Source organism: Leptonychotes weddellii, chromosome 12 (assembly GCF_054177405.1).
Source record: "Leptonychotes weddellii isolate Sample4059 chromosome 12, ASM5417740v2, whole genome shotgun sequence".
Taxonomy (NCBI): Eukaryota; Metazoa; Chordata; class Mammalia; order Carnivora; family Phocidae; genus Leptonychotes; species Leptonychotes weddellii.
This window is the reverse complement of record NC_138380.1, coordinates 11,183,680-11,197,895: the sequence shown is the minus strand read 5'-3', so window position 1 is coordinate 11,197,895 and position 14,216 is coordinate 11,183,680. Positions and strand designations below refer to the sequence as shown.

At 43.8% G+C, this 14,216-nt stretch overlaps 1 protein-coding gene and 1 long non-coding RNA gene across 3 annotated transcripts in view; one reads left to right on the top strand and one right to left on the bottom strand.

The window, feature by feature from the left end:
- Positions 1 to 4,373: 4,373 nt before the first annotated feature.
- LOC145716459 (uncharacterized) overlaps positions 4,374 to 14,216 on the bottom strand; it is a 40,056-nt gene continuing 30,213 nt past the window's right edge. The window contains exons 3-7 of one of the 2 annotated variants that reach the window (XR_014139098.1): positions 11,439 to 11,582; positions 7,577 to 8,663; positions 6,835 to 6,924; positions 6,066 to 6,239; positions 4,374 to 5,982 (exon numbers count right to left, since the gene is read on the bottom strand). This is a non-coding gene — a long non-coding RNA (uncharacterized LOC145716459). Of the gene's footprint in view, positions 5,983 to 6,065; positions 6,240 to 6,834; positions 8,664 to 11,438; positions 11,583 to 14,216 lie in introns of both variants that reach the window. The other variant, XR_014139097.1, reaches the window with a different exon arrangement.
- The window catches only part of WEE2 (WEE2 oocyte meiosis inhibiting kinase), a 30,032-nt gene continuing 24,426 nt past the window's right edge, over positions 8,611 to 14,216 (top strand). Inside the window, exon 1 of the mRNA XM_006744178.2 lies at positions 8,611 to 8,955. Coding sequence (XP_006744241.2) covers positions 8,611 to 8,955 — 345 coding nt within the window. The remainder of the gene's footprint in view (positions 8,956 to 14,216) is intronic.

Sequence of the window (14,216 nt, the reverse complement as noted above, 5' to 3'; positions counted from 1 at the left end):
CCCCCCCCCCCCCCCCGCCCAGGGGACACCCCGTGCATAAATCCACTGGGTCCTTCTGAGAGCAAGCAGACTGCTGGGCCTTCCTGAACCTTGGATAAATCTGGTGTCTGAAAAGTCTCTCTCCTGGCTTCATGCTTTCTTATATTAATGGCTATTCCTATTATTCCCACCTCCTCTGATTACTTAGCCACCAGATACACTCAAGGGTTGAGGCATTCAAAATAGTATTTCTAAATAATAAAAATGGGGTTTCCTAGAAAAATCCTTAGCCAATTTCCAAAGCCATCAGTTTCAGTTCTGACTTGTCTTTCTCCCCCGAGGGACTTTTTTCCTGATCTTTTGTATGAACTCCATCCTGAACCCCCTAGTTGAATACCTTCAAGTTGTGTATGTACCAAGAAATAAACTCATAGTCTCTATTCTATATATAGTCATCCTACATATATGTCCTATATATATAATTTGCTATGTAAACAGAAGACTCAAATGTCCCGGGGCGCCTGGGTGGCTCAGTCAGTTAAGCGTCTGCCTTCGGCTCAGGTCATGATCCCAGGGTCCTGGGATTGAGCCCCACATCCTGCTCCCTGCTGGGGTGGCGGGGGGAGCCTGCTTCTTCCTCTCTCTCTGTCTACTCCTCTCCCTGCTTGTGCTCTTTCTCTCTGTGTCAAATAAATAAAATCTTTAAAAAAAAAAGTCTCAAATGTCCCAACCTTAAACCTAGAGCCTTTCGCAGTCTTCGTTTATGGGTTTTAGCTCACCAGCCACCATGTCTATCATCAGATTCCTAGAGCCTTGCACAACAGACATTTGTCAACTAAGCAGGTGAATAAAAGTAGAGACTCACACCTCTGTACCACTGGCTACAGTATCTTGCACATAACAGGTGCTCAAAAATTTTAATGATGGTGATGATAGGCCTCTTAACACACATTCACAGTCTGAAAGAGGCTTTATACCTGACCATCAGATTCTTATTCTCTGGATCTACTGAATTTCACAAAATGATAGGAAAGAAACTAAAATTAGCTATTAGAATAGCTCTGCTGGGAAAGGAGTGTGAAGGGCAAGAGGAAATGCAGGGCAGTCACATTCGGAGACCCTAGGATGGAGTTATATTTTAGAATGAGTTCCCCTAGAAGCCCATGTATCTAAATTTTAAAATTATTCTATGTTCCCAAATAGTGAATATATCTGCATTATATAAAACATACCTAGGGGCGCCTGGATGGCTCAGTCGGTTAAACATCTGTCTTCGGCTCAGGTCATGATCCCAGGGCCCTGGGATGGAGCCCCGCATCTCACTCCCTGCTCAGCAGGGAGCCTGCTTCTCCCTCTCCCTCTGCCCTCCTCCCTCCTGCCTGTGCTTGCTTGCTCTCTCTCAAATAAATAAAATCTTTAAAAACATATCTACATTATATAAAAATATACTGCATATAAAATACATTAAAGTAATTTTGATCTCTAATCTCATCACTGAGTTGGCCACTTAGGATTTTGCTTATCCTGTTTCACCAATTCTAGGGTGCAGCTTTTCACTCGCTAACATCGCTATGGTGACTCCGAATTGCTGCCAGCCCCACTGAGGTCGAGTTCTCACAGAGGAGGTTTGTGTTTGCTTTTGTCAGCCATCTGGAGGCACCACCAACCCGAGACTACTTTGAGTTAAATTCTCTGCTTGAGGTTCTTTGGGCCACACTGGTAGTGGGAATTCAAAATGCAAGGTAGCGTAAACACTGGCTTATAGTTTAGATTCTTGGGCGAGATGTTTTCCTTCTCTCCAGCCAATGAAAACGTAGAGACGAGCATGTTTCCCTGGCCAGCCTTCTCTGTGTCGGCCGTTTATTTGCCACAGCTGCATGGGGGCTACCGTGCTAGACTCCTCATCTGGGGCATTCAAAAATTCTTAGTGGCATGTAAAAATAATGCTACATCTTAAAATAAGTGATATAATTAAAAGTTTTCTGTTTATGTTGACATCATACCATATGTCGGTTTTGTATTCTTTTTTTCCATAGCCTCTGACTGCAAACATTTTCCCATCCTATTAGGAACTTCATATATGCATCATTTTAATGGTTCCCATTGTACGTATGTTTGAAAATTTACTTAACCATTCTCTCCTTGTTGGACGATCAAGCCCTTCCTCTTTTTGTTATGCCTAAAGTGTTGGCCAAATTTCACTCTGAACTAACACTACCCATTATATGCCAAGCCCTGCACACAGTACTGGGGCAGCTACGAAGAAGGCCGACATCCATTCTCATCAGGCTTAGAGCCTAGCAGGGAAGGCAGCTATCAGGCAAGGAATGAAATCTGGAAGGAGGGGTGACAGGGCAGGTGTAATTGGCTATTCGGGTTGTTGATTTACGGCAGAGTGCCAGAGGGGGCAATGCTGGGTTAAAATATATTCGTGTTTTTAAGGTTTTTGATAATCTTGCCAAATTGTTGATTCACTGTAGTATAAGGACATCAATTTCGTTTCACTCTTGCCCCGGTTAGATATTGCCATTTAAAATATTTTTTTGCCAATTTGTCAGATGAACATGGCGCTTTGTTTTTAAATTAATGTTTTGCGCCTGAATCTAATCATGGTTTCAAAGTCTATGTTGGTGATCTGTGGTTGTTCTTTCTGCTCCTGATGCCTTCTGCTTGCTTATCTGCTGGGGTCTTCATGCTCTTGTTTTCTATTTACATGAGTTCTTTATACAATAAGAATATTAATCTTTTGTCTGGCATAATTTTTGTTAATCTTAGTTCCAATTTATTGTATGGTTTCAATGCTGCTTAATTGCTTTATGAAATTTAAAAGTTCGAAATCTTAAGTCGTCAAACTTATCCATTCTTTTTGTGATTTCTTTTTTTTTTTTTAAAGATTTTATTTATTTATTTGAGAGAGAGAATGAGAGACAGAGAGCACGAGAGGGAAGAGGGCAGAGGGAGAAGCAGACCCCCTGCCGAGCAGGGAGCCCGATGTGGGACTCGATCCCGGGACTCCGGGATCATGACCCGAGCCGAAGGCAGTCGCTTAACCAACTGAGCCACCCAGGCGCCCCATTCTTTTTGTGATTTCTTATGTTGACTTGACATTTAGAAAGTTGGTCCCTACCCAGAAATTGGATCAACATTCACTTTTATTCTTTTAGTTATTTATACATTGGTTTTCCACATTTGATCTCCTAATCTAATCAATGTTTATATTGCTAATGTGATAATGAAGTGACTAAAATTTTTATTGAATTTAGTAACCAATAATTGCTATACCACTATTGAATAATTCTTTCAATTCCTATGATTTATAATTCCCCTTTAAATTACAATATTGAATTCCTGATATTTACTAATTTATGTATTCTTTATCATTGATGTGTCTATTCTTACAAGTTTTGTAAGCTTTTATTTCTAGGAGAGGTAGTCTTCTCTTTTTACTCTTTTAATAAGTAGATCTCCATGGCAAAATAATCAAATTACATGCAGGACATACAGTGAGCAGCAATTTCCTTCTCCTCCAACCCTCCCCCCCCCATACCCTTCTCCCTCCTCAGGGATAGCCACTTTTGACAGTTTCTATCTTTAGGGTTTCTGGTGGTTACCCTCTGTGGAGGAGCTGTAATTCTTCCTTATCACACTTCCCCCAAATCATTAAGTGTTTGCTTTGTTTTAGGAAGGTAAAACTTCAGCATGGGGATCTTGTAACTGGATCAGAAGCATGAAGAAATGGCTGGCAATGTTAGACCAAGTTACTAGTGACTTCTTGAGCCCCAGCCCTGGGAGCAGAGAGATAGTGAGTCAAGATCTAGGCACAACAGATCCAGCTCTTTGCCATTCCTACGAATCTCTTCCCATGAGAGCAATGAGTGTGTGTGTGTGTGAGAGAGAGAGAGAGAGAGACGGAGGGACACAGAGATCTCATCTCTGTGGCCGGGGATGGCCTTGGACCAGGTCACGTAGGCAACCCAATCTGCTCTAATTTTGGAGAATCTGGGAATGGCCAAGTGCCACATAAATTTTCCTAACTGTGGGTAATTGAGAACAGACCAGCAGACTAATGAGTCTAGACCGTAGTTTCAAACTACCTGCTCCTTAAAATATGGGCAGTACATCAATGGTCTCTAAATTATTGGGATGTCACGTTAGCAATCTGTTCTTGTTCTAAGAAGAGTACCATGTCTTTGTGAGTGGACAAGGAGGATGTCTCTATTATAAAAGCTATTTTGACAGACATCCTCTAGTCTTAGCAAATGGAACATCTTGGCAAGAGAAGCAGTTTGTTAGAATCTGATTTATTCATCAGGTAGATTTATAGTAGATTTGAAGAGAATAGATGACTGAGGATTTTTACTAATGGCACTAAAGTCTTCATGAGTGAAACGACATGATATCAGTGATTTGCTTAAAAAAAAATCCAGTACCCACCCCCTCCAACAAAATTGCAGATACAAATGAGACAAGATTTTACAGCTGCCCATAATTTTTGAAGCTACATTACTGATACATGGAGACTCATTATACTGTATTTTCTCTACTTTTGGTATGTTTGAACATTTCCACAAGAAAAAGCAAAACAAGAAGAATTAATGAGGCTTTAAAATGACCTCCAGGCTTCATCTTACTCAGCCCACCATCTTTCCTTGGAATTCCGTTCTGCTGTCAATGCTACTTAGTAGATACAGCTGTGTAAGCACTTGGAAACGAGAAACGTGGAAGGCCAAATATAAAGTATTGTTAATGATTTATAGAATTATCACTGGATTCCCTGCCAGTGACAGGTGTCTGCTGCTGTGCACTCTCTTGGGAGTGCGGAGAAGAGGTCAAGAGAAGGTCCCCTTCAAGGCTCTTGGGCTTGCTGAGCACCCTGGGCTGGGAGAGGAGTCAGGAGCACCTGAGATGCTGTGCTGCCGTGGGCCCACACCGGTCACGGCTGCTGGTGGATCTGCCCCGGGAGCTGACCAATGTCGGTTGCTGATGAACATAGTCTGCTCTTCTCTAAGTTACTGCAAACTTCCCTCTGCGGGGATGAAGCAACACTTCCGGTTGTGATGGGACACTGAGCGAGCTAAGGAGAAGGAAGAATATGGGACTGGGATGGGCAGGGACCTCAGAGATGCTGTCTAGTCCTCTGGTTTCCTCAGTGAGCTAGAGAGGATTCCTCCCCGAGTCCGCGAGGCCCGCAGGCCCTAGTCTGAGAACGCTGACCACTGCACTGTGGTCTCCCAAGGGCACGTTCTGGTGACCAAGGCCAACGTTCCCCTACACCACCCTGGACTTCCCTCAGGTTTGTCTCTAGTCTTCAGAGTCCAGGCCCAACAGTCTGAGGCCCAGAATGTTGCTTGCAGCCCCAGCCCCCTTCAAGTCTTTGCTTCCTGTCCTGGAGCCTGCCAGCTTCCCAGAAGGCCTCAGAGGAAAAATGTCCCTTTCTTGCTTGGGAACCCAGACCTCCCAGTGGGTCCCCGTTGGGCAGTCTCATCAAATATACCATAATACAACACCGGTATTTTTCAGGGTCTGGAATGACTCAGTCTTAATTTCGACTTCCATAAATATTGTGCTAGAGCTTCGCTTTGGCTTGTTCATGCATTTTTTTTTTTCCTTTCACAATTCTCCCTCCGGAGGGAATAATGAGGCCAGCATGTCCTTCCTTGGAGCCACAGACTCTCAAACAAATAATTCATTTTCCATGGCCTTAATTTCACTTTTGCAAAGGAACAGTCTACCCCAAAGCTGAGTATGAGTTTCTACCTCTTCTAAACCAATTTGAATGGATAGACTTTCTTGCTTCTGTTCTTCCCATTGGTGTTTCAGAGGCCTCAGCACCAAGGTTGGGTCAGAGTGGGGCTCTGAGTCTAGCTTTCTCGTCACTCAGCAGTGGGAGAGAGCTTCTCCCAAGCACCGGGCTTAGGGATCTCAGACCTGAGATGCAAAGCTGCCTTCCTCCTTCCACATCTGACTCCTTGGGAACATTGCTTTTCTCCACTGCAGCAACCCCTGAAACAATAAGAAAAATATTCAAACTTTTAAAAAGTCAAACACTGAGTATTTGAAACAAAACTGAGATATATTAATTTTACCTTCCCAAGTCCATTCAAAAATGACTTAGGGAACACCCACCACGTGTCAGGTATTAAGGGAAAAAATCCCCCTTTTCCCCTTATTGCCACAGATTTTCTGCGTTCCGCTTTGACCCCTCGTCTCATGATGTGAAGCTGTTTGCCTGGGATGGATGCCTAGGGTACTAACACGCACTGAAACAGAGGAAATTTTTTTTTAATTTATTTTTTTATTAACATATAATGTATTATTTGTCTCAGCGGTACAGGTCTGTGATTCATCAGTCTCACACAATTCACAGTGCTCACCATAGCACATACCCTCCCAATGTCCAGCACCCAGCCACCCCATCCCTCCCACCCCTCTCCACTCCAGTAACCCTCGGTTTGTTTCCTGAGATTAAGAGTCTCTTACGGTTTGTCTCCCTCTCTGGTTCCATCTTGTTTCATTTTTCCCTCCCTTCGCCTATGATCCTCTGTCTTGTTTCTCAAATTCAAAGAGGGAATTCTTCATAATGTGCAGAAAACTGAGAACAAAGAACAAGAGTGAGGCATGACACCCCAAATAGTGAGGCTGTGGGCCAGAGGCAAAACGCATGCTTCTGGGGATCCCCTTGGGCCATCAAGATCAGCAACCACCCAATTCCCCTCATTCTAAATTAGGAGTCTCCAAATTGGGAGTACCTTCTCCACCTCATGGCCTGAGATGGGGACACTGGTCAACATCCAGGCTGTAGCGAAGGAATAATATCACATGGCCTGCTGTGATAGTTGTGAACAAGGAACTCACTTCCAACTGCAGAATCTCAGTTCATAGCAATTTCTTTACTTGTAACCTGAGTCCTCCTTTCCCTGGTGATGACTTTCTTGTCTCTGGCCCCTGTGGGATGGGGAGACCCTGACAGAGGTGGGCAGTGAGCTTCTGCCTGCTATGGGCAACAGGATTTCCTGTGGAATGATTTGGGAAGGTCAGTGTGGGTGGGATGGGTTAGGGAAGGGAAAGGAAGGATCTGATGGTGTGCACACCTATATAAAGCTGGAGCCTGAGGAGGATTTTAGCTGAAAAAATGCTTTCACATCCTCCCAGCTCGTTTTCATTTGGATTAACGTCCTCATGAGTTCAGGTCAGAGATGGGAAAGATTGGGAGAGGAGAAAGGCATGGAGGGATTAATGAAGAGAGAGGAAATGGAAGACAGGTGATGGGCAACGGGTAACCAAAGACTGTAAGAGAAATTAACTTTGTTTCAGCCAAGATCAAAATACTCTCAGTACCGGGGCGCCTGGGTGGCTCAGTCGTTAAGCGGCTGCCTTCGGCTCAGGTCATGATCCCGGGGTCCTGGGATCGAGCCCCGCATCAGGCTCCCTGCTCTGCGGGAAGCCCGTTTCTCCCTCTCCCACTCCCCCTGCTTGTGTTCCCTCTCTCACTGTGTCTCTCTCTGTCAAATAAATAATAGAATATTTTTAAAAATATCCTCAGTACGTCTCTCTTCCACCCACGTTTATCATGTAACTAAGTCCATGTGTCCAGTACCTCTAGAGTCCCCGCTGAAGGTACAGGAGGGCTCCTGTGTATCATTTTCCTTTTCCGTGGATGGGCTTTCACACGGTTTCTCCTATAAAGTGATACTGGTAGCTTTTTTTTCTTCAGAGTTTTTTTACCCAAGCAGCCCCTCCAAGAAAGAAATTAAATGATTTAAATGCTGTAACTACTGTATTAATAATTTAAATACTGTAAATACTAAATACTGTATGTTAAAGAGTAATTTTTTTTTTTTAACAAAATAAGGCATTTCGGGACAAAGTAATTGCTGTTTTCAAGTGATACATACCCGCTTCTAGGTGTCGCTGATCTTTCTAGGCTTTTATCAGTTTAGAAATTCGTCCTATTCCCTAAAAGTTTTAACTGCTGATACCTGGGGGTGGGTGGAGGGCGTGAAATACCTGAATTCGGGCAGGTGTGCCTGGCAGGAATCTAAGGCGTCTCTCTGCTAGGGAGATGAACTCCAGCCAAGATAAGTCAGTGGCTCTTTAAGGATGATTATGCTATCCCGGTGATGCTGAGTTTAATTAACTGCGGTTAGCCACCGGGTGGGTGGAGGAGACAGAAGAGCATGATGTTTCCAAACGGTAGGTAGAAACGGGTGAAAATGATTTCTTTCCAGTAATGAGCTTGTTCCCGAATTGGCTAGTGGGTATTTTTAAAGCTGTGCTAAATTAGAGGGATCCAACTATCTCACCAGTATCTTGTAGCACATGGGTTGAGGGAGACTATATGGGATATCCAGAAGAGTTCTATACATAAATTGGATTTAATTGCTCCCAGAGTCACTGGAGCTTTCTTTAATCAGACTGGAAATAAGGTTAAGCTGAAGTCTTACAGATATGTGGTACTTAAGGGAGCAAATTAATGGCATGCCTCTGTGTAGCTGTGAGTGGGCAGAGGGAAAGGCAGGCTATGACTGGGGGGGTTTGCCAACTCACAGTCTTTTCTCCTCCTTACTTCTGCAGCTCTGTAGTGTTCCTGTCTGATAGGCCTTGCCTGCGCCGTAAAGCTCTCTGGCTGCGATGGAGGACTGCAGTATTAACAAAGAACTAAAGCAGAAGTTGAACTTTTCCCACTGTGGAGAAGAGAGTGAGAGTGAAGGGCAGAAGGAGGCAGAGGAGAGCAGGGAGGCCCCGAGCCAAACCCCAGACAGGGCTGAAGGTCAGGACTCAGAGGCTAAGTTCACACTCCCCAGGCCTCCCCTTAGTAGCGTCCATGAAGTCGGCACCCTTCAGGCAAAAGGCAAGATGAGTCCAGAACAGGTTTTGAGGACTCCAGTGTCAGGCTCTGGCAAAGGTCCAGAGACCCCAGCCCAGCCAGAAGGCAGGAGCAAGCTGCTGCATTGTGAGAGCCCCTTCACTCCCAAAGTAAGTTGTGGGGCAAGGGGACCTGGGCCGCCAAGATCTGTGTTCCTTCAGCTCAGCGGACGGAGAAGCAGGACGTGGTTGTGTATGTGTATCTGACCGACTTGTCTCATGGGCTATGGATCTCCTCAGTTATGTATTTACTGGTGAAAATGAAAAAGAGTTTAAATTGCCAGAAAACAGAACTAAATACCTTGCTAGCTGTCTTCTCAAAACCATTGATGTCAGCAACTATTTGGTGTGGGCCACAAATAAATCTTGGTGGGGAAAAAATATTCCTAGCTAAAGAATATTGGAAGTGGAAGGAATATTGAGATCTAGAGCCCTATGATGCATTCTGCATGTGAGAAAATCCGGGTTCCAAGAGATAAACTGGCTTTTGGCTCAGCCGATGGCAGAGGCAAGACTAGAAACCTGATCTTTTGGTCTTCGTCGACTGCTATTCTTTCCATTACTCCAACTGGCTCTAGGTTTATGTAATTATTTACTAATATTTCCTCCTGTAAGAATGTTCACATCCCCCGTTTGAACATATTCACGTATCTCTGCTATTGCTCCTCCCCGAAGGAAGTCCCCCATTCTTCAGTCTAGTGAGGGGCAGGTTCTTATATGTGAGCAAAGTGTTGACTTGCTGAGACTTCTTATAAGCTGGGGATGACGAATAGGCCAAGTCCCAAGTAGTTCACTTAGTCCTTTATTCTTGCTGTGATTATTCTCCTGTTACACCTACACATTATGAAAGCCAGGGAAGGGCTCTGACAGCCCAGTGCCATGGTGTGTGAGCCTCAGGACTGGTATGAGCTCCGCTTTCTGCTGGCTCAGCTTGAGGTACATAAGGCCGTCCTAACAACGTCTGTGCTTCTGGTGGCAGACACAGTCACTGTCGGCAGGCCCCTTTAGTTCCTGCTGAGTATGCACATCACATCCAGCAGGAAGGACTAAGCTTCTTGTCTGTATCATAGACAAGTTTGTTGTTACTGTGCTCATGTGTCCACCTGTGGGTTTTCCAATGGTCCCAACACCAACCAATCGATCGTCCATTTATTTTTTGAGAACCCAGTGTGGGCAAGGAGCACAAGGCTCGGTCTCTGCCCTCGAAGCGCTTACAATCAGCAGAGAGACAGAGAGGAGATGTACCTACAGACACTATGTGATAGGTGCTTTGAGAATGGTTTTGACGTATGTAAATTAGCGGGAGAGCGGGCTGAAGGTATGCGGCTCTGAGCAAGAGTAGGCAGGCAAGGAAGCATGACACGGTATGTCTATTTCATTCATTCATTTAAGACGGAGCACCTTGATATCAGACCTTCTGCTGGCAAATCCTTCACTGTGTCAAAAAGTGCCCATAAAATGAATTAAGATAAACAACTGAGACAGTGAAGTCCAGATTAGCCGTGCCGGGGGAGTGCTGCAGCATGATGAGAAAGAATTGGGAATTACGTCTCAAGGTCAGGGATGCCTTTCCAAAGAAAGTCAACTCTGAGAGTGGCCTTCAAGGATGATCTAGAGCGATCCAGGTAAAGAAGAGAATGAGAACTTGAGGCCAAGGGAAAAGCAGCTACCAGGCTAGGAGGGGAAAGATCATGTCACACCTAGAAATTGCATGTTGCTAGGGACGGGGAGGGCGCAGGCAGCGAGGTCAGAGTAGGTAGGCAGGAGCTAGATCGAGATTTTATTCTGAAAGCTCTGAAACCTTCATTAAATGGTTTTGATCAGAGGGCTTTTGGAAAATTTGGCCTTCATGTGCAGGCTGCAAGGCGTGGGAGAGACCTGGGGGCAGAGCGGTATTTACAGCAGATCTGTTGACAAAGGAGAAAGGCCGGAACCATGTCAGCGGTGCACAGTGATGAACTGAGAGATGTTTAGGATTTGCTAAGTGACTTTGATGCAGGATCGTTGAGCCCAATGGTCGAGAAAGAATTCTAGAGACTTTTTATGGTGCAAAAAGTTGTTTTTATTCTAGCACAGGGACAGGACCCGTGGGCAGAAAGAGCTACATTGTGATTGTGAGGAGTGACTGATTATATAGGGTTTTCTAGCCTATGGAGGCGATGGTGACTTTAGGGCTCCAGGAAACTGAGTCTATAGATTACTGGAGGTCTATTATTAAGATTGTGTTTTTCTTGTAAATCATTAAGACAGTTACAAAGTCTAGTGGAGTTTCATGTCCTACATGACTGTGATCTTTATCAATTGACCATTTGTTTTTCTCCTGCCTTTGTTCTTAGGCAGCTACTAGTGCCCGAGGAATGTTTTATATATATATATATAAAACATCTATATATATATATATATCGCACCTTAAGGGGAGGGGGTTTGGTGGGATGTCAGTTCATGTTTTGCCCTCAGCTTGCCTTTTCTCTCATCATTTCCCCACCCCCTCCCCCGAACAACCCTCACCCTTAAATCTTTAAGACTGTCGAAGGCAGAAGATCTTATCTTCTGTAGCTTCTTCCTGTTGAATAGGGGCACAGAGACGTCCCTACCTATGGGTCAACGTTGTCCAGTTGGGGAACCTATAGGTGAGTTATGGAAGGCGGAAGCAGCTGAGTCCAATTTGGACAAAGAAGTAACTCTGTGGGTGGTAAGGACCGTCTTCAATCCTTGCTTGAGGACGAGTTTGAGATCTTCTACAGGTTCACAGGAGTAAGAAGGCATGTTAGTTTGTTCATGGGTTCCCGGGGAAGGAGGTACATGAGTCCAGGAAGAGGGTCCCTCTAATATTACTGCAGTGGGAGTACATAATACAACCCAATATGGACTTTTCCATTTTGGGTTGAAGTCCCCTGCTGTATTTGACTTCCAATCTTTTGAACAAACTATGTCTCTGGGGCTTACATGGCACTGACTTTCAGTTATAGTTAAGTCAGGTTTTGGGAGCATGTGATCAGTATACCCATTAAGTAACATGAATTAAGCCAGCCTTGAGTGAACAATTTAATAAGGTATTATAATCTTCATCTAATAACAGGTCCGCTGTAAGAAATGGTTTTCCATATAGTAACTCAAAAGGGCTTAGTCCTAGAGGTTGTTTTGGAGCAGTTCTCATTCTAAGAAGTCCTATTGGTAAGAGAGTAACCCAGTTTTTCTGGGTCTCTAGACTAAGTTGTCATTTTAAAGTATGATTAAAAGAAGGACCACTGTCACTTTAGGGATTGTGGAAGGCAAAATCTAGGTATAATGTCTCTCCACAAAACTTTGGTTACTTCTGTGGCTCTTTCAGTTTTACATGGAAGGGCCTCGATCTATCCAAAGTATCAACAAACACTAGTAGGAACTTATAGCCTCTGTGAGGAGGCATTTGTGTGAAATCAAGCTGCCTCCTGGCTATGTTCCATGGCCTTGGACTGGTTTCAAAAACGGTGGGGGGACAGGGGGGCACAGAGTGCACCTTCTGGATTTACTTGTGCCCAAACAATACAGGATTGGCAATCTGTTTTATTATAGCTATTAAATTCACTCCATCAAATATATTTTTAACTAAATGTTTTAAAGCATTTTTGCCCAAATGAGTAGCCTGGTGTAAACCCTGTATTACCTTCCATGAGTTATTTTTGGATATAAAGATTTTCCCCTCATTATTAACAAGCCAGTTCTGTGCCTTTTTTGAATTTCCTTGTTCCTGGGCCATGTGAATTTCTTGGTCTGAATAGACTGGAGTTATGGACTTGATTGGAGTTAAGACTGGTATGAGACTTAATATTTGTTTATTTTGTGTTGCCTGCTTGGCTGCATGGTCCTTTAGATTATTTCCTTTAGATTCCAAGATCCTATCCTTTTGACATCCTCTGGGGTGAATTAAAGCTACCTCCTTAGATAGGTGTACAGCCTCAAGAAGAGTGATTATTTCAGGCTCATATTTGGGGAGTTATGGCTTGATAATAATCATAATCCATTTCCTTCCAAATTTCCCCATGGGCATGTAGCTCCAGGCAAGCATATTTGGAGTCAGTATAAATATTAATTTTTAGGCCTTTTGCCATTGAAGAGCATGGGTAAGTGCTATTCATTCAGTCTTTTGAGCAGAAGTATTTATTGGAAGGGCTTTTGCCTCAATGGTCTTAGCTAAGCCTACTATAGCATATCTGGCTTTTCTTTCTCCCTTATCCATGAAGCTGCTGCCATCAGCAAACCAATTGTCATCTGCATTTTCAATAGGGGCATCTTTTAAATCTGGTCTGCTAGAAAAAACAAGATCGATAATCTCTGAGCAGTCATGTTCTAGCATAGACATAGGATGATCAGGTCCAGGCATAAAGTTTGATAGGCTTTCAGTATTATTTCAGGTATGTCTAAAAGCATAGCCTGGTATTTAGTAAGTCGGTATCCTGTCATCCATTGGTGGCCTTTGGTCTCTAGGACACTTTGGACCTGATGTGGAGTCATCACCACCAAGAATTGTCCCAGAGTAAGTCTGGAAGCTGCTTCTCCCAGGAGGGCTGTTGCAGCCACTGCTTGAAGACAAGCCAGCCACCCACATTATCAAGTGACTTTGAAAAATAGCCCAACCATTTTGTTTCATTTCCTAATTTCTGGGTAAGAACTCCCAAAGCTTGTCCCTGTTTTTCTGTTACATATAAAGTGAAAGGTTTTTCTAAATTTGGTAAAGCCAAAGCTGGGGCTGACCGAAAGCTTAACTTTTAATGTTTGAAAGGCTGTCTGTTGGGCCTTCCATCCAGAGTAAAGCTTCTTTACCAGGGCCTTTAATTGAATCATACAATGGTTTGGCTAAGAACCTAAATCCAGGAATCCACAGTGGGCAAAAACCTGCCATACCTAGGAAAGTACAGAGTTGTTTTTTTTGTAGCTAGGGGTCCAAGATCTAATACTGCCTTTTTTTTTTTCCTTCTGTCAGTAGACAGGGTAGGGTGACTTGTTGTTAGCTCGTATTCCCAAATATTATATTATACTTTTTGTTTCGATATTTGTGCCTTTTTAGGGAAGACACGATATCCTCTGTCTGCCAAGAAATTAAGTGAAGTTATAGAACGGCTATCAGACATTTCTTTTGTGGGCCTACAGATGAAAATACCATCCACATATTGAACTATAGTCCCTTGAAGCAGGGAGATACCACGGAGGTCTTCGCTAAGTGCAGCCCTGGAAAAAGTGAGGACTGTCCCTAAATCCCTGTGGCAAGACTATCCAAGTTAAATGGAACAGCCCGTGGGCTTGAATGTGAGGCCCATTCAAAAGCAAATTAGTGGCTGTGTTTCTTCACTTTGAGGGATGCAAAAGAATGTGTCTTTTATTTTATTTTATTT